The following is a 19,819-nucleotide window of genomic DNA, read 5'->3' as shown; positions in this document are numbered from 1 at the left end:
CATCTTTGAGTCTGTGTGCCACCTAAGTTAGCCAGGTCCACAGCAGTGCTGCTACTGCAGTGTTTCTAGTCATGACCTGTAATTCTTCCATGTTTCCAGAAGCATGGTGGCAGTACTGCCCCTCTGTGATGGAGGGGGAGAGTATCTTTAGCCACCTTGTAAGCCCTTCCACTGCCATGGTAAAAAATTTGTTTTCAGTTTTGGAGTTTGAATATTTTTTAGTATCAGGGCTACATAATTTTGCTTTGGGTATTGTTTCTTTACAATATCCTCTGTGGCATTTTGGGTGCCGGGCTATGAAACTTCATCTAGATATGAAAATACAAGGCAAAGTATTTTTTAAATATATGCGCACCTTCAGATGCAACAGCTGTGTATTGAACTCTTTGCTGACAAAATTACTATACTGTGCACTAAGGTCTTGGCTCTGTACTTACCTCCTTTCAGATAAAGTGAACTGGACTCTTGTCATGTAAGTTAAATAGTGACTGTAGTTTCTTGCTAATAGAGATATTTTTCATAGCTATCTCTTAACTCATGGTTGTGCCGGGGTAAATGCTCCCCTGCCCAATAGCAGTATGTGGTTGAAAGAATAAATGAAATAAATTGTGTGGCATTTAATATTTTGGGTTTTTTTTCCCCATATCAAATTACTAATTGTAGTACTTAAAATTTTAGGGAGCACGATCATGCTCCCAGGGTGAATGCCTTCTGTAGTTCCTCCTATCACCAGAGTGGTTGTATTTGTGAGCCAGGGTACTGTCTGCATTCTCTGGAGCATGATGCATGTAGGAGAGAGGAGGGAGAAAGAGAGAGAGAAGAGCCCTATGGATGTGGCTTTGTGTCAGAACTAGAGGGAGAAGCAGGCTTTGGCACCGTGTTTAAGTTGTCCTTGATTTGTTTCAGAGTGTTTGTCTTCCTCTGGGAAGGTATTGGGAGCACTTGGTTCGCACCTGTGCGTTGCTTTTGGCTCCGTGGATTCAATTGGAACTCGTGGATGTTGTTAGTCGCTGTTATTTATTTTATTTGGAGGAATTGCAAAACAGATCAGACTTTTGGCAGGCAGGGTGAGGTGCTGTGTGATAAATGGAATATAAGAAAAGTCGGCTAAATATCTGCAGAGCATGTGGAAGGCAGCGGAGTCTGAAGGCAGCAGACTCCTTTCAGGCCGGGCTCTGACTGCGGGTGGCAGTGCAGAGCAGAATTTGTCTCCTGGTGGGCGCTTACACTGAAGACAGGATTTCTCTTTTAGGAGAGAGGTAATTGTGCGAGGTGAGAAGCGAAGTGAGTGGTAGGGGTTAGAAATGGGCTGTTAACCGGAACCTGCAAGCGCTTCCTTGTTAGAGATGGGTCGTAATCAAAGAAGTTGGTGATTGTGGTGATGCTTTCTGCTGTATTCATCAGTCTTGTCCACGCAGCAAATAAATGCAGTATTTTTGGGAGTTAGACACTAAACCGCAGTCGTTTTGAGAAGGAAACTTACTTGGGAGGAAACCCTTGAGTTGCAATAGATATGATTTTATTAACCAGGAATAAAGTGGGATTGTATCTCCTCAATGACTTTATTATGCCTGTAGATTGTTCTTGGTGCAGGGCTAGCTGACTTTGGCTCAGCCTATACCCTGCTGGTGTGCAGCAACCAAGTCACATCCTCAGCTGAATGCAATTTTGGGATGGGGGGATTCTCCGAGGTGAGTAGCTGTATGAGGGAAAAACAGTGTATGGAGCTGTGAAGTGTGGTACCCTGTTCTCTGATCCTTTTATATTTGGATCCGTGCCTTTGAACAATAAGGTCTATTTGAATAGGATACTGCAGTTTAAACAGGCATAAAGCAACTCTTTCATGTAACAGCCCTGGTTGCCTTGGCTCTTGGCATCGGTTCACAATGTAGGCAGTGGAAGGATTGAAATGCAGAGGGGACACAGGGAAAGTGAGTGAGAAAGAGGATTGATTTGAGGGTGGAGGGACAGATTTGCAAGCCCTCGATATAATTTGTTTTTTAGCTGTCAAATAGGCTCATTCAAGGCAACCGGAACAAGACTGAAGGAAGGGGGTTTTGCAGCAAGAAACTGCAGCAAATGCAAAACACTAAGGCAGGGGGATGGGTGGCGAGTTGAGCTGGCCGCAGGGCTGGGCGAGCCGGGGGTGCGGGAGCGGCGGGGGCTCGGCCCGGCCCGCCGGGCGCTGGGGCTCCCCGCCTGCCGCCGCCCGGCTCGGCCGCCGCGGGGGGCGGGCAGGGGGAGGGGGGGGAAAGGGGAGGGAGGTGGGGCTGGAGAGGGGGCTCTCGGGCTGGTGAACACCCCCTCCTCCGCAAGTGAGCCCGGTGCTTTTGGGAGAGGGGCTGTTCCTTGTCTGTCAAACCAAAAGGGAAACAGGAGTAGGTTCTTGCCGGGCAGGGAGGGAGGATATTCGAGGGGGTGTCTCCCCACTCCCCCCCCCCCCCCCCCTTTTTTTTTTTTTAAGTTTTGGTGTCATGTTCAAGTTATTTTTCTTGTCTATAGATCTGAGCATCGTTACCAAGGTAATTAAGTTCCTGAATGTGGCTTTACCGGACTGCATTTTTTCCCCATCTTGCATGCAGCTACAGGGACAAATGTACAATAGATGTTTTTGGTTTTGTTTTGTTTTTTTAAGAAAAAGGGTGGTGGTGGAGAAATACCACTCTCGTCCGCCCTGCGAAGGGGCAACAGCACTACAGCCAAGCCTGCCTGTTGGCTCGGTAGAGGGGCACAGCCTTTCCCACCTCCAGCATACCTTCTCCGGAACCAGTCCCACCAGTGTCAGGGCATCGCTCTGTTGCTGGCTGCGAGGACAAGTCGCAGACTGGGGGTTGGCTCTTTTGTGATCTCTCTTATGTTTGTAACAATTCACTTCATCACAAAATTTGTGTCAATATCGCCAAGTTGTTCCAGAGGCACGGAGAAAGGGGGTGGGGGTGCTCCGGGAGGCGGCATGGCTCCGGCAGAGGTCTTCATAGCAGAGATGCTGCGTGTGTGTACATAGGCGTACTGTGCTGTGCTGCGTGCGGAACCGGGGGGCTGTGGGGCTTACTGCTATACAAGAAACCTGTAGTGTGTATTAAAAATAAATACAGCGCTAAAGCATAATTTGTGGTTTGGTGGTTCTGGTGGGGTGGGTGCTGGTGGGAGGATTGTGCTGGGTTTGGGGGAGCAAAACTGAGGCAGCTCTATTTGGTGGCTGCACAGCAGCCCCTCAGCACAACCCCCGTGCCCTCTCCCCTCCCCAGCATTTAGTGAAGAGGAGAACAAAGATAGGGGAATGATTAATCAACTGGCTAATAAAAAAGTATAAATCCCTGGGGATTGTGTGCTGCTAGTGCCGAGGAGCTGGCTCTGAGACAGCCACCGGGAGGGACGAGCCAGCCCTCCTCTCCTTTCCTTGCCTCTCCTCTCCCCGAGCTGCTGCTACACTTGGTTCATTCCAGCTGCAGAAGCTCAGAGCCTTCCATGCGGTGGGATTTTTTTTTTTTCTGGGCTGAAAAAATAAAATTAAAAAAAAATCACAAGCCTGACCTGCTTTTTCCCCCCCTCTTTCCTTTCTCCTCTTCATCCAGCCGAGCCGAGGACTATCCCAATTGCAAAGGGGAAGAAAAAGGGGGGAACCCAACAACAACAACCAACCCCCAGCACGCCCCATTCCTGCTGCCCTTTGACATGCAACCTTCCTTGGGATGGGACAAGCCGGGATGCAGCTGCGGCTTTGGAAGAAACTGGGGAAAATTGGGGATCTTTGCTCTCATGATGGTGGAAGTGAGCTCCTGGAGCCGGGTGCTGCTGCTCTCCGTGGGGCTGCTGGCTGTCTCGGTGACTGGTAAGTGTAATGGAGAAAGCTGGCAACTTTAGGAGCATTTTTCTTCCTGCTCCTTAGATCAAAGGACCACTGTTAATCCTCTTGGGTGGGGGTGGGGGATGACACTGTGTGTGTGCATACACTTATGTGTCAGCACATGCTTCCCTGTAGTGTTCAATAAGGAGTATATTTTCTTCAGACCTCTGTAGCTTTGTACAAGATAGTTTCCCTCTGTATGCTTTGGGAGCAACAATTTAAAGCGATGGGGTAATAAAAGGTATCTTTATTTGAGCTCATTCCCCGTCTCTGGTGGGTCAAATCATTTGTGCACAGTTGCTGTGTGATATGCAAGATGACTGTGAAAAATGCCATCACGGTTTCCCCCCCTGTCCTTCCCTTGCATCTTAATTCAATATTTCTCTAACCCTAGTGTTTGCCCATAGCTTATAAAATAGATTTAGAATGCCTTGCATGAAGATGGAAGGACTTTTCTCTTATTCCTCCTTCCTTTCAAGTTGATTATCTTGTGTGTAAGAGCTCTTTGGTTTCAGCATCCTGCTTTTCGTGAAATACGCGTTTATTGACTTGAAAGATAGCAAAAGAACACTTGAATTTGGGGGGAGTTTGCTTATGTCTCCTCCCTAGTTTCTGCAACTGCCCTTGTAGCAAAAGGATATCTAAAGACTGAAGTTTATTTCTGGTGTAAACGGCAAATATTTAGGGACTGTCCTTATGTGTGTGTAGGAGGGGGAAGAGTGGGAGAGCTGAGTGTTTGGCAGTGTCTTCTTTCAGCACTGTGCAGTGCCCCGATTTCCAAGAGTTTCTAAGTAACGTTTGTCTTGACTGCCATATCAGGCTAGAGGAATGTGTGTTTGTGTGTTGATGTGTATGAAAGCTGCTTGGGTTTTGTTTTGTTTTGGTTTTTTTTTTTAGATTTTATCTGGAATGCAACACTGATTTTATTATGTAAGGCAGATTTCCTCTAAGGAGATCCAGAACAAGCATTAACTGCTCCTCCTGAGTACGCTTGCAGTGGAGCTGAAGAGTTTTGCTAACTGCAGGTGTCTTTTAGGGAAAGATAGAAACCCACCCAAACAACCTACAAGTCCTAAGTAAGGATGAATATTTATTTTGGCGGATATTTTTCTTTTCTTTAGCAGGAATGTTTAGCCTGTACACAAGAGAAAACCATTCCAGCAGCTTCTAGACTGATGTAGATGTACGTAAATACATGATTTACTATATAAGGTGTTTACAGCTTTTTTTTTCTAAGCTGTCTGTAGCTTGTTTATACTAGATCTTCCAGGCTTCTCTCTGTACCTGCTTGCTCAGTATATAATCCTTTCTTCTCAGGCCCCTAGCTCCCTTCTCTCTGCATTTAGAGTGCTGTCTGTTCTGGATACTTCACCCAGAGGTTGATGCTCTGTGTTGTTTTTCTTTGTGAGCAGAAGATCTGTAAAAGCTTTTTAGACCTCAGATGGTTTTTTATTTGCATCAAAGGTAGACGCATTGGTCAATAGCTCATCTTCCCTAGCTCCTGTTTTTAAACAAATTCTGAAATCCCAGTAATGATCTTATTGTCAAAGTAAGATACCAACTTTGAAATCGGTGGCTTACTGCTGGGTATCCAGAGCGCAGTGAATGCATACGGAGTGAATGTACCCACCCTTTGCAGAGTCTATGGTGCTTTTAGGGGCTGATCCCAGAAAGTAAGTTTAGGCTGGGCTGGGACTTCTAGTACCTTCGCTGAGCAAGCCATGAACATCTGTAGAACAGGGTTCCTAAGAGGCTTCAGTTCTAACCTCCCCTGTTCCTAGGGTCTGTGTAGGTAGTAATAACCAAGAGTACCCATAGTGTGGCAGTAGAGCTGTATATGTAAAACTATCAGTTGGTAGTTCTGGCCGTCTTAAAAATAAAAAGGAAAAGAAATCCTACTCGTATCACATCAGCGGTGCTATGTCAGTAGTCCTGTTGCCCAATAATTCCTTCTAAAAAATGGCACAAAGGATGTGCTTTCTTCAGATGCTACTGTGTCTGACGGCAAGATGATGTAGCTTCTGTTTGTGCAAAGAACTGACCAAGCTGTAGGGAAGGTGGTGTTTTGTGATGTGCCGAAGTTTGTTGTGGCTGTGCAGGGTGGGGGAAGAGGAGGTGGTTCGTATAGTTTCCCCTTTTAGTTTTAAGGGTGCAGTAATGGTTTGACAGTGTTTTAAGGTTTGCGGAGGGCACTGAATTTGTCTTTGGCTGCAAGTGGATTGTGATCCATGTGTGGCCTCTCAGAAATACAGTGTGTATGATGATTCTGAAATTGTGTTTATTGAATGTCAAAACAGGTGGTAATAGAAATGGTATTCCTTTCTGCTCATGGCTGGGTAATTAGCTATGCATCGGCACTAGACTCTGCATTTGGGATACGTGCTGACCAGGTGTGTATGGATGTACACATATGCAGCTTCTTTTGAAGGCCTGTTATAAAGGGAGTCTTGATACCATTATTTACATGCTGTGCTTTACTAGTCAGTATCTTGATTTGTACTGGGTTATGGAAAGATGCACTGGCTTGAAACATGGTCTGTCAATTTAAACCCATTGTAATTTTCTTTTTTAGTAATGGAAAATAGGGGTTTTTTGGCAGACTCTTCCTCTGAAGAGTGGAGAACCAGGAAGCTGTTTATGAATTTTGATCTATGTGTATGTATTTATGTTGTAAATCATCCCTTTATTTTGTTCTGTTGTCTTAAATCTCCACAGGATGAAGAGTGATTCAGGGGCACTTACTCTTCCAGGGAAGGAACTTCAGTGTGAAATACTCAGTGATTTGAGTGTGTGTGGGGTTTTTTTGTTTGTTTGTTTGTTTTGGTTGTTTAAGGGGTAAAGGTGTGAGATATTAACTCTCTGAAGTGGTGGTTAGATTTTTTGTTTTGTAGGAGGGAGGGAAGTGAATAGTCACCAGCCTGGTTACATTTGATTGTGGCATATGATGAAACTACAGTATTTTCATGGGAATAGCTGAGCATATAATTTTGATCTGAGCCCTAGTGTTGCTGAAGCAGAGGGGATATAGGTGCTAAATGGAATGAATGGTTCCCACGTACGCATTCATGTCTTGCTGTTGCCTTTTGTTACTGGAAAGGGGTAATTTGTGAAAACATCTAGAGGGTGCAGAAGTTTAGAGGGTACAGCTCTTTTGCTTGGGATCAGGCTGGCTTCTTGGTCCTTAGAGAGGTTGGAAATGCGGAAGGCATCATGTTGCTGTACCTTCCTCCTTGTCCTTGTGTCTGGGAGAGAGGATTTGTGATCTAGTAGTAGGTTTTCAGCACTTCACGGGGCGATAACATAGGTGTTTCTCAGATGGATGGGAACAGGGCCCAATCCTTCCTTCTCCATGTGCCTGTACATAGGAGGCTGGGCTACCATGTGGCCCTCAGGTTTGGCAGGAGAGCAGTGAAGGTATGTCCTTATCTCTTCACACTACTGTGCATGCTTGTGAGTTCTCAGTGAAGAACATCCAAACTTGGCATGCGTTTCCTCCATGGAAGTATTGCCCACAGGGATGGGTAGGGAAGGGTGGGGGAAGAGGAGGAGCCTTGCTAGGAAGCCTGCTGGGTGGTAGCTAGGACTCTGCTTCAAGCCTTGGAAGTTTGGGTCACAATTCATGCTGTGGCACCACAGGCAAGCAATTCCACTTTTATCTTCTCATTCTTTGTATTGATTGAGTTCATCATTTGGGGCACAGGAGGCTTTCCTGTGCTGCACGATTGTTCATTGCCTGTCGCTCTGATTATTTTTTTTGTCGTGGCCTCTCAGTGCTGCTGAAGGACACAAGCTTTCCTTGCCACTGAGCTCTGTCTCTTTCATGTCAGGTACCTCCTAGGGAAATTTTGTATTCAGCTGGTTGATGGTTCCCAGCTGAGCCAGCCTGCAGTGGAACAGAGGTGGCTGTCTGTTCAACTGATCCTCGGTGGCTGCTTTCCAATTGTCTAGGAGTTTCTGTCAAAAGAAGGTGCTTGTCAAAATGGGTGTGGGGAATGTGATCCAGGCAATCTGCCACAGATTCCAGGGGATATGCTTTTTGCCAGGGTGGTTTAGGGCTTGGGGTGTAGTTGAGATGTTGGTCAGGTGATCATTTGTAGTGTCCCTGCTATAGAGAATACACTTTCCTATGCAGGAGTGACTGTCCCTTATTAATCTACTTCCAGGGACAAATGAAGAGTAATTCTTCCCCCTCCCACCCCCCACCCCAGTTTGCTGTTAACCACTTGCACCTGCGCTCCAGGGATTTTCAACTGCTGAATTACTGCGTGGTGCTTGCTGCCTTGCTCTGGTTCCTGAGAGGCCAGGGTTTTGTGAAATGCCAAATTTCACAGCTGTGCTTGTTCCTGCTGAGTTCCCCTCCCCCTTGCCCCCCAACTGCTACTTAAATTTGGCATGGATCTCGACCAGAGGAAACTGTTATGATAATGTTGAGAGTTAGACAGGTTTGGGGGAAGGTCAGGCAGCCTAATCTCCAGGACACTGGTTGTGTAGCATCCAGCCATAGCAATAAAGTGCTTGTGGGGAGTGGGCTGAAGGGTGAGTCTCATCTCTGTGCTGCTGCCATCAGGTGCAGCTAAGCCCTGAGCTAGTTTTCTAATAGAGACACCCTCTCTGGAGATGGAAAGGATGCATAATTCTCTGGCTAGACCAGTACTGGTTTTGGATGTGAGTTTTTTGTTAGGACTGTGCAGCTAACCTTTTGACCTTTTGCTTTCACTGCAATGCGTACTTAAGAGGCATATTGTACAGGTATAGCTGGTATAATGATTTTGGGGAGAAAGCTGCAATAGATGTCTTTGCCCATAGTGTTACAAGAGGAGTCTTACTAACTCTTATTTTTATCAAAAGTATCTTGAGACACAGTGCTGGAGTAATTTTTCATAGGCTTTATGAAATTACGACAAAGCTGTGTTTAGCTGAGTGGATTTTAAATGAAACTTCTTTGCTATCCTCCATGTTTCTAGGCATTGGGAGATTCAGAAATACTGTGAATAGGCATAGATTCAAATTAGCCTTTTGCCCGACAGAAAGTACAGTAAATTCAAATGGAAGGGAAAAGATGAGACTTTAAGGGCTACAAAAAAGAAATGATTGAGTAACAAAGATTCTGTACTGCTTGAATGGATAAGTCCAGCATTGAGTTATCTATTTGACATATACAGCATCCAGAAATGCCAGAGCTAGCGTAATCACATGCGCTGTCTCTAATACCCAAATGCAGCCTCTCTGGCTGCAGATAAATAATGGGAACATTAACAGCATCAGGCTTCAAAGGGATTTAAAACCAGGTAAGTTTTTTGCTCCACCCAGAAAGACTGGCCATAGGAACAGAGAATCCTGCATGTTAACTGGGCTTTTACAGTCTAGCTCAGTATTTTAATGAAGTCTGTATATTGCTGCTTATTGAAATGTTTCCCTTAAATATATTAATTGAGAACTCCAGTATGTGCACTAAATACTTGTCACCTAGGTATTACAGTGCATAAGTCCAGCCAATGAGGCTTGTATGATACCATCCAATACCTTTGGTAACCTCTTTCAGAATAGAGGCAAACATAGACTTCAAGGACTTTCCTAAGAAAGCACTTTCTTTAACCTGTATCAATGGTAAATCTGGAGTATTGAGGGGGCTGTGGAAGTGGCAGGGAAAATACTGAGCAGGCAACAGCAGCATCTTCTACAAGTGCCAGGCCATGGAAACCACATGCAAGCCCTTCTCCACCACACTTCTCTACTGTGGTGCTTTGAAAGGAGTGGTGACACTGTGTAGTTGCCTCTTGTAGGGCACAGAGAGATGGGAAGAACCTGTGCAGTCTGACCCACCCTGGGGGGTGCCCTTGCTCCCTGCCCCACGACAGCCCACAGCTGCCTCGTAGATGGAAAACCACTTGCTTTTCTGAGTGACTTGCACAAGGCCATTTGGGGAATTTGTGGGAGAGCTACAAACGTGTCAGCCTTAAATACAAAATCACTTCTCCTGTTTTGTTTCTTAGTTCTCCGCAAAGGAGCGTGAAGCTACTTGTTGTGAGGTGCTTTCAGTGCAACTATAAGGTCATTTCGGAGGCCTCCTGTGGTGTGTGAGTGGCTGCTTAGAGAAGTAGGCACTTGTGTTGCTTTCAAAGAAATCATGATACAGAGATTAAAAAAGGGATAGTAGCACCCACAGTTTCTGTGTTTACACAGTGTATGTGGAGGAGTGGAGTACAGTGCAATTATGGAAATCATTGTACTTTACTTGCAATAAACATGATGCAGTGCAGTAATCTGCAAAATATATGTGCTTCTGCCATGCGATGTGGTCTCAGACTGATCTCATAGTGGTTAATGTGTAATTGGGAAAATCCTGTTGACTAAAGAAATCAAATTAACTGTTTCAGGCTTTTTGCTACCATGGCCTTAGGCAGCCAGAACGGAGATGGTATGCTGCGGGGAGCTTGTATGTAATTTTTTTGCACCTCATTTGCATGAAAGTGCAAAAGAGGTTTTAGGGTGTGTTTTTTGCCCCTTTAATGTGACTTCACAGTGAACAGTACATGTTTGTTCTTTCTTCCCCGTGCCAGGTCCATTCTGTGATTGTCACTTGCAGTAATGGTTGCAGCAATTTTCTATCCTTACAAGGTACAGGCATCACCACTGTAGTGGTGAACTCACTGCCTGTTTTTTGTGTTCACACCACTGTCTGCTGAATGGAAAGAGAACTGTGGACCATGTGGTGCTACTACTTTCCGAGAGGTTCAAATAATTGTAGAGTAGGGAGGTCTGATCACTGGAAGGAGAAGGGTCTTGCAGCTGTGAGGCCTGGAGTGGCCGTGGTTGCCAGGGAGATGTGTGATAGGGTAATTAAATAATCCTTCCCCATTATTGATTGCAAAAAGCTATTTGGAAATGAACTGATGGCCTAGGTGTGCAGGAAGTAGGTATCTAGAGAGTTGAAGGAAGGGGAACATGACTTGAGAAACACCTGTATTAGTGTGTTTATAGTATGGTATACTCAGCAGCTTCATTAGCAGTGGTCCTTGCATGTCTAGTGTGGTGTAAACATACAGTTGGAGGCAGGCCTTGCCCGGAAGAATGTACACTCTAAACTATCAACAAGTATTGGATACAATTCTTGAGTGTTGGAGGATTGTGAAGATATGAGGAGAAAACAACAGAGAGGGGCTTTCTGCCTACACTGCTGGAAGTCTGCTTTGTACACCAGGTTGTTTGAAGGACAATGTGTGAGAAAGGCAACCACTGTCACTAGAAAACAGCTTTACACTTGTACGTGGATCAAACTGGCCTTGATAAGAGTCCTGCTGTGCAGGACTTGTAGGCTGGAGCTGCAGCTGAGTTCTCATAAAAGCCTGGAACCTCAACCTTCACTGGCATTTGGGCTTCCTCCTTAGTAATTCTTGGTCACCTCAGCAGGCAGATCTTTTTCTCCATCTGTAACCAGAAGGAAATTAGCAGCATCATATATCCCGCTGACAATTTTTTTTTTTTTCCCTTCTCTCTGTGTAAGGAGGCATTACTGCTCCTGCTTCATTATTAGCCCTATGAGAGAAGGCACTGGGCAGGAGGAGTCCATGCCCAAAGATGTTTTGCTGTAAGTGCAGGGAAGCTAGGAGGCAGAGCCGGATGCAGAAAGGCTTGCCCAAGGTCACGCAGCAGGTTGCTAGCAGAGCTAGGATCAGACTTTAGGTCTTCTTACTCCTGGGTGTTACTGCGTGCTGAAAAGCAGCACAGAAATGCCATGCTGTTGCTTCCGAGAGAGATGGGTTTTGAGATGCTTTCTCTGCAGATGAGGTCTGAGCTATATCTGTGCTAGCGGATGTAAAGGCATTTTACAGTGGTTACACTCAAACAGAACAATTTCTCTATCCATTTATCAAAATGTCTGCAGTTCCCATTTCAAGGCAGATAAACCAACAATGAATATCAAATAAAGGTGTCTTTATCCAGGACATTTTAAAACAAAAGAAAGAGAAGATTGGTTCTTTTGGCCTCTGGCTTGCATTAGCTCTCTGGAATGTTAAGTCTATTCTGCCCTAATGAAATGGCTTTATTTGGGTTTCATCCACCTGCCTTTATGCCACCTACATTTCTTTTGGTGTAAAGAATTTGGCTTGGAATTTTAAGAATTTCAGAATTTATCAGAAATTAAACTGAGTCAGTTGTCATTGTAGTGGGATGTAGACCAAGAGGCCATTTCACCAAACCATGGCCACAGCCCGATAATCCTGGCCCTGTCAATGCCCAGAGCCAGTTGTATTAGAAGGTGCAAGAAGTACTGAAATATACAGGAAAAGATGAGTTAATCACAGCTGGAGAATTAACCACAACTGGGGATTTTCTGGTTCAGTGCTCTGCTGTTATTTGCACACTCTCTCCTGGCTTGCAGAAGTCATTAAAGCCCAGTTCTTGCTGTTTTCCATGGCTGTTGGCACTTACAAATCCTTGAGGGTGTGAGCCTTAGTCATTCTGTTTCACTTCCCCATCTGTAAAATGGGGATAAGTAGAATTTGAAGAATCCAAGAATGATTTATGGATTTATTCTGCAGAGAGATCTTAGGATGTTTGTGAAAAGCTTTCAGTAGATACAAATTGCACTAGGTTGATTAGCTACACAAGTTTTATGCTCTTGGTTGTCTCCCTTGATTGCATGGAGCGAGTTCAACCATTTCATGTACAATTTGGGATTGAGTGTCATTCTGAGGTGAAAGTTGTCTGTCAGCTCCTGAACTTTAACAAGTATTAATGGCAAAAAATGTCAGAAATATAACGAAATGCAGTTTCTTTTCCAGCAAGGATTTGCACAGGTTGTTCAGCTCTTTCTGTAATCCTTGCTGTATCACTTGCGCAGTTTTTATATGTTTATATCCATGTTTGTGCCTTTTATCAAAAGACTGCAGCGTAGTTTTTAAAAGCATAGTGTCCTCCAATATTGATGGGAAGGTAGGAAGCTTGTAGCAGACTAAGAATTTGCCAGAAGCATCAGGGAATTGGATACTGATCTTTAGCAAAAGCAGGATATTGGCAGAAAGGATGGTCTGGACCTTCAGATCTGTCAAGGTAACAAATACTTTTTTTTTTTTAATGGCATCTGTGTCATGCCTTTTGGAGCCAGAGGGCCTGAGGTGGAGCTTATTGTCTGAAGGAGCAGGATGAGTGGATTTCTTTAATGGCTGAGTTGTCTTTTTATTCACAGAAAGTATGTGGAAGAACTTTACAGTGGGGAATGATGTGCTGTTGTGTAATCGCTTACACGTTGTTACCGCTCTCCTCTTGCTCCGCTTTTGTTACCAGTGTGTGTGTTCCCAAACTCTTGAGATCTAGTCACCTGTAAGGAGGACTCTTCCACTGTTCTCCTAGCTGAAATGAGCAATGCTAGGTAGCAATTTAAGTGTCTTTCAGAAAAGCCAGTCTTGTAGCTTGAAAATGTAAGGATGTGCTGGGTCTCACTCTCTTCTCCAGTCCTGCCTCCTTCATGTTTCTGTAACTCCATTGTTGTCAGCAGGATTTTTCCCTCTTCTCATTGCTGCAGGGCAAAGGAGGATCTGGTCCTTTGTTAGGCATACCTTTGATCTGACATTGGTGAGCAGTTAAAGCCAAGTTGGAGGTACAGAAAATGGAAGCTCATTTCTTCTGTAACAAAGGCACAATTCAATGTTCTTTTCCCATTTGATACACTGAATAATGATAGCAAGAAAAATGTATTTCCTCCCAGAAAGGAAATCTCCTCCTTTAGAAGGATAATGAAGCCTGGTGCTTTTCCAAAGCCAATGCCATTTTAAAAGATGCTACTTGTATCATGCAGCATATTGTTTATATCCCTCTATTGTTGTTTTGTCTCCATTAGGGAAAGGTTAGGCACTGATTGTGGACACCAGACATCTGTCAGCAGCCATCCTGGGATGTTTTCATTAAAGTTAAGCACCACTTGGAGGAGGACATAGTCTGTTAATATTAAAATAATGTCCACCTGCTTGAAATAATAAGCATTTGAAGGATAGGGAATTTGTCCCTGATAGTGTTGGAGCTTTGTTTCTAATGTTTGATTTAACACTCAGTCTCTGAAGGCATCAGGCCTGGAAGGACCAAAGAGAGACAGTCCATCCCTTGTGTGCTCACCCCTGTGCAGGGTTACTCTCCTTTGATGACTTCAGTTCCCTTTCCACAGGCAGTGGCGTGCAAATCATATACCTCTTCAAAGGATAGTAAAACAACTGTATTGGAATTTCTGTACTTTGGTGGGGTGTTTTAATGAAAATGCATTAAAAAACCCCCAACCAAACAACCCAAGCCTGTCAGGTGCTCATGTGCTGAGGGGGCAATGTGTGGAATGGTCCCCAGCTGTAGATAGTATCTTCCTTAAGGCCAAAGCACAGTGAAACCATCCTGGCTTTTTGAGTGAGGTTCTTAGGTCTTGATCATGCAGATAGATCATCTGCTGTCTTGACATAGATGTGTCATAGACTGAGGTGTCTTCTTCCAGTAGCACATACAGTGCTGGTTTCTTCACCTTGGCAAGATCTAAGACAGAGACAAGCCTGCAAGGCCTTTGCTGTTGTTACCTCTTCATAAACAGCTGAATCGGTTCTAACTGAAAGAAGTAATCTTAAAAAGAGCAAGTTCATTTCACTGGATTTAAAGTGCTCCAGAAAATAATGTTTTATGGGAAGGTCTGTCATTTGTTCCTACCAAGTGCTGTGACAGACTTAAATTAGAGAACAAATTATGACCTTTTTTGCTGAGGAATCGTAACATGGAGAGCTGTTATGGGGAGTTTTTTCCCTTCTTTTCCGTGAGTGTAGCTAGCAAATGAGACTTCACCAAAAAAAAAAAAAGGCAATTTGAACCTACAAGTTGCTTCAGTTCACCCCTTGTTAACTCTTTGATTGAGAGCTATGTAGATTGAAGAAGAAAGGTATTGATCTGCTTTTGGGATTGAAAACTAAGATTAAATACAATATGTCTGAGGGTGAAAATGAGGTTTTAGATGAATGGAGGAGGTGAAAGAAAAATAAAACAGTACAATATGATGGTAATGGTAATGGAAATAGTTCTGAGTTTTTGTTATACATAGATGGATACAGAGACTTTATGGAAATGACTTGGACTTTGCATATGAGTAGATCGATCTGCTGCAGCTAGCGGGAGTATTCATGTACATGTTGTGGCAGATTGGTATTTAGCATGAGAATTTTTTAAAAATTGAATCAGAACAGGATAGGAATAAGTCCGGCTTTGCAGTATCAGAGCATCCATCAGTTGCCAAGATTATTTGGACAGAGGAACTTTTATTGTTAAACAGAGCTGATAGCTTTCATGAGGAATTTAGTTTTTGCTGTTGTATCTTTGAAATTCCTGTGTAAAGGGACTGAACATTTCAACATAATTGAAATGTTTCACTTTTTCGGTAGCTAATCCAGTAGAAACTTTTTGTAGCTGTTTCTTGTTTAGGACATGTGACTGTCTTTTTTTTTTTTTTTTTTTTGGTCCCATTCGGTGAAGTGAGTTGTTAACTTTTCTCTGTACCGTCAGCTTCTGGTGACTTTCGTTGATTGCTCAAGGTGACAAGTAGGCATTAGGAAATAAATATCAAGTGCAGCAATATGTAAAGGAAGTGAATGTGAAAGTGTTGTTAACAGAATCAAGTAAAAATTGGATTTATATCCCAACAAAAATTCCCAGGAGAAATTGCCTTCTGTTTGCCTCTTTTTGTAATTCAAATATGATAATACAAGTGCAAGCTGTTACAATACAAATGCCTGGCAGAGTGTTTTGTTGGAAGATCTCAAAGCACTCGTAAATGCACAGTAGATTTCTCTTTAGAGAGCGTTGGGGAATGAGAATTGTGGTGGAAGAGCGAAGAGCTTTTAATAAGTGGAGTGTCTGCTCAGTATGGCTTTTTTTACTATCTGAAGGTGCAAGATTGTGGTCACTGTAGTGAGAGCTAGTTTGCTGGTTATGGCATAGCTGAATATTTGAAGTCAGTTCTGTCATCTTCTACAGAACTTGTGTGTCTCCGTTCTGAGCTGTAGGTGCTAAAAAGGGACAGTAGCCTCCCTGCAACTGCCAAAAGTGTATCGTAGACTTGTGTAAATTCTATACTTTCCATGTAGTTATAAATGCGTGAAAATATAACCAGAGTACTCCGTTAATGTTGAAAGGTATAAGCTAGAAACTGAAACATGGTGTGGACGGGGAAGAAATGCTTGCAACTCCCTCTGAGCTTAAGGCAGACTTATTTCTAAAGAAGCTGTATCCACTGTACTATTCTCTTTAACCTGTCAGTTCTCCATCAGTGTAGTGATGAAACTGTTAATATTGTGAGGATTTCAAGGACTGAGGTCTTCTAAATTATTAGTGAGATGAGATTTGTAGCTGGATCAAGGATGTCTCTTGGGGCAAGGTCCATTCTCACTGGCCTTGAGGGGGCATTGAACTTTGTAGATGGACACACAGCCTCATAGCTAATAATGGCAAATGAAATTGCAGCTACTTTTAAGTCTCTCATGATGACATGGATTTTGGTAACGGGAGAATAGAGACTAATAATGAAAATTTATCATGAGGAAATCTTTAAATTAGGCCTTCACTGTGATTTATGAGATGGATTTCACCTTGAACCTTATTTCACCTTTCTTATGTGTTTTGAGATAAAGGAGTCCTAACACCTGAGATGAAAATGAGTTTGTTTGAGCACAATGGATAAGCCATTTAAATGCAAATATTCTTTTACTGGAATATAATTAAAATACAAGTTAAAAAAATTTGTTGTGGAGATAACAATTAGCACCTTGTAAATGAGACTGAGTAAGAATGCTGCCTGGGAGTGGAGTCTATTTGCGGGGGTCTGTACAAATGTTTTTCATCAAATTAGCTTTGTTTTTCTGAGTTTTCATTTCAGTTGTGAGTTGAGGTGAACTGCTGGGTGAAATGCCATACTTGTGGGAGATGAATCTGAGATTCACAAGATTCATGTATTGGGGATCACAGACATAGCAGGAAACCATGCCTGCCCTGTGTCATTTTTATAGGCATCTGAACTGGAGGTGGGGAAAAACTACATTGTGTGTGTTTTACAGATGCAGAGAGAAAATAAGAGTAAAATTTTAAGAAGCTTTTGAATCGTCCTGAACACTTCCATTGAGTCTTGGACTCCCGGGGCAAGATTTGCAAGGATGTTTAGGTGCCTAAATAAGTGTATACTTGCCCGGTGGGGTTTTATAAGAGGATATGTTAGCTGCAAAACTCAGATGCATTTGTAAAGGCTACAAGGCATCTGTTTGCAGTTCTTCGGTTATTAAAAAAAAAAAGTCTGTAAACCTGGTCCACTTAAGTTCCTTTTGAAAAGGGACCTGTGTTCCTTTGGTGAACTCATTTTGGTTTTGTGAAATCTTGCACAAAGGAGTTACAGCAAGGTGTCAAATAGATTAGGTGAGTCCAGTGTCAAACTGAGGCCTCCCAAGTTCCAGCTTAGTGCCTTAACCATGTGTTAAACCACATTTTTTAAGCTAACTCTTGGTTTCAGATAAAAAGCGTGTTGCTTGCATGGTGTTGCAAAGCCATTCTGCCATTACCAGAGTAGGATGCAGCACTTCTCTGACTCACTTTGAAATGTGATGCATAAGCACTTGAAAGGAGATTGACAGTGGGATTCAATTAAAGGATATTGGGGCAACTGAAAATCCATGAAGGGAAGTCACAGGAAAACCCAGTGAGGCTGTTATTCACGCTAGAGACGGCATGGGCAGAATATGCATTAATTGGTTAATGCTTGTGAAGTGCTTTGAAGATGGAAATAGCTATATAAGTGCTTGGTATTATTATTATGCTGACAATGGCTATGTAGAAGAGTCGTGGTGCTAAGGGAGCAGTCAAAATTGATTAAGAGACAATTTTGAAAGAGAAAGTTTTGAAGGGAGAAAATTACATCCCTTGAGAAGAGGCTGTTCTGGCTGAATATTGGGATAACTGTGTTACTTCCCTGAGCTGAGCAAATGATTTCACGTAATGGATGGTTTGCCCAAGATTCCTGGTTTCATCAGGAATTATGCATTTGTGGACTTTTGCAGATTATTACTGTACTTTAGGTTGTTAATGAATGGCTGCTGGTGAGGGGTGGAACTGTTGCAAGCATTAGGAAGCCCTGTTGTTTAAGCTGGTTTGGGGTGTGAAGGTCACAAGTGTTTAGTTAGAAAACTAACTTGTGAAATCTAGTTCCACTGAGAGCAACCAGAAAACCCTGGAGTGTCTGGGTTACGAATCACAAAAGCTTTAGTAAACATGTAGACAAATCCAATGGATTTTCCAGCAGAGGTGAGAAAGCGTTGATACAACTCTTTAAGGCATTCAGGAACCTACATGGTCTGATGTCCTTTGCACAGGACGAATTCAAACTGCAATGGGTTGAGGTTGGTGGGGGATGATCAGAGGAATGAAGGGTGTATCTTAGAAGAGTGAAAGCACAGGGTTTATTTAGCCTGGCAAACAGGGCTGCAAGGGGATCTAATTATTCTCTATACATCGAGGCCGGGTAAAAACAAAACAGGGAGAACGACTGTTCAAGCTAAAAAAAAAAAAAGTTGGTATGAAGACAAATGGGTGTGAACTGCTCATGAATTAATTTTAGCTTGGAAATTAGAATCATGTTTATAATCATCAAAGCAGTATGGCTCTAATGCAAATCTTCCAGTGTGAAGTACAGGACAGAAAAGTGAACGTATTTATAAATGGGATTATATGATGTGATTGCCAAGCCTGGAAGGGACAGTGTGTAGTAACCAGGAGTTCTTTAGCTTTAACTTTTTTATTTGTGTGTGTGTGTATATGTATATGCATGAACACGTATCCATATATGTGGTTTGTAGTCCAGTCTGTAGTCACTTGCAGTACCTCTGCATTTTTTGTAACTAGTGGCTATAATAGTGAATGCAATTATGGAAAACAAACTCAAACTTGGATTAGTGAAGAACACACTTGATTTTTGTTTAGAGACTTTGAGCACAGGCCCAGCTGTGGACCAGCATGTTTAAAGCTCAGCAAACTTAGAAGTTGGACTTGTGAGCATTTGCCTTCAGTTGCTGTTTTTCCATCTTGTCCAGCCTGTCTGAACCAGTCACACTGTAATGCTCTTCTGAAAGTCTCATGTGTTCTCTGTCAGACTGGAAGCAGAGTGAGACCATCCTTTCTTACTAAGATTTTTGCATACCCTCTGTTTCATGAAATCCCATTTGGTGTGAAAATTCTTAAATTCTGAACACTGGTATTAGTGACCACAATAGACATTGCTTTAAGTTTCTGCCAGAGAATAACAGTACTTAAAAAGTGCTTAATGCACCCAGTACATCTGTCAGGTACAGAGCAAGAGCAGACTGCCCGGTATGAAGCTGCAGTTGGGATGTTGTCGGTGTGCCTTTCCCTAGCAGCCGAGCCCAGCAGGGTCATGGCACCCCAGTACACCCGGCATTGGGATGGAGCTGCTGGCTGCCAGGGAGCTGGTTAGAACGGTTATTCGTGATGAAAGATGCTGGAGCCTCTTTTCATGAGTCTTGCAAAGCCTTGTTCCTAATTTCTTGACCTTCAGGCTTCCTTGAATACCTACAGACAGCTTTCTGCCACTGCCCTGCAAAAATCAGACAAGCTGAGAGTTGCCTGGTAGCTCAACCTTTGTATGGCGAGTGGGGCTTTGAAACCTTTTTTGTTAGTCTTTCAGCCAGGTCACATTACCTCGTGCTTGGGGTAATGGGGGGTAAACTATATGCATGTGAACGATTCCTTTGACATAATCATGCACCGTGATTTCAAGTGAATCTGAAGCTGCCATGTCTAACAGCCCTCTGCAGAATGGGCTGTAGTGTGTTTGGCCTTGCTGCTAAGCTTTTTGTGCTTTGTTCATGAAAAGGTTCAGGGTTTCCTTTATTACTGTGTACGTTCCTTGCATCAACAAACTCTGCTTGCTTGGCTAAACAGGATCTCTGTAGG

The 19,819-nt window shown here is 43.3% G+C and overlaps 1 protein-coding gene across 1 annotated transcript in view; it reads left to right on the top strand.

The window, feature by feature from the left end:
• Positions 1 to 3,675: 3,675 nt before the first annotated feature.
• The window catches only part of CSMD2 (CUB and Sushi multiple domains 2), a 298,000-nt gene continuing 281,856 nt past the window's right edge, over positions 3,676 to 19,819 (top strand). Inside the window, exon 1 of the mRNA XM_086480279.1 lies at positions 3,676 to 3,832. Within this exon, the coding sequence (XP_086336405.1) occupies positions 3,676 to 3,832 (157 nt within the window). The remainder of the gene's footprint in view (positions 3,833 to 19,819) is intronic.

The sequence above is a fragment of the Leptosomus discolor genome, chromosome Z (genome assembly GCF_034619465.1).
Source record: "Leptosomus discolor isolate bLepDis1 chromosome Z, bLepDis1.hap2, whole genome shotgun sequence".
NCBI lineage: Eukaryota > Metazoa > Chordata > Aves > Leptosomiformes > Leptosomidae > Leptosomus > Leptosomus discolor.
Note: the sequence above shows the minus strand (reverse complement) of the source record. Positions and strands in the feature narration are given on the sequence as shown.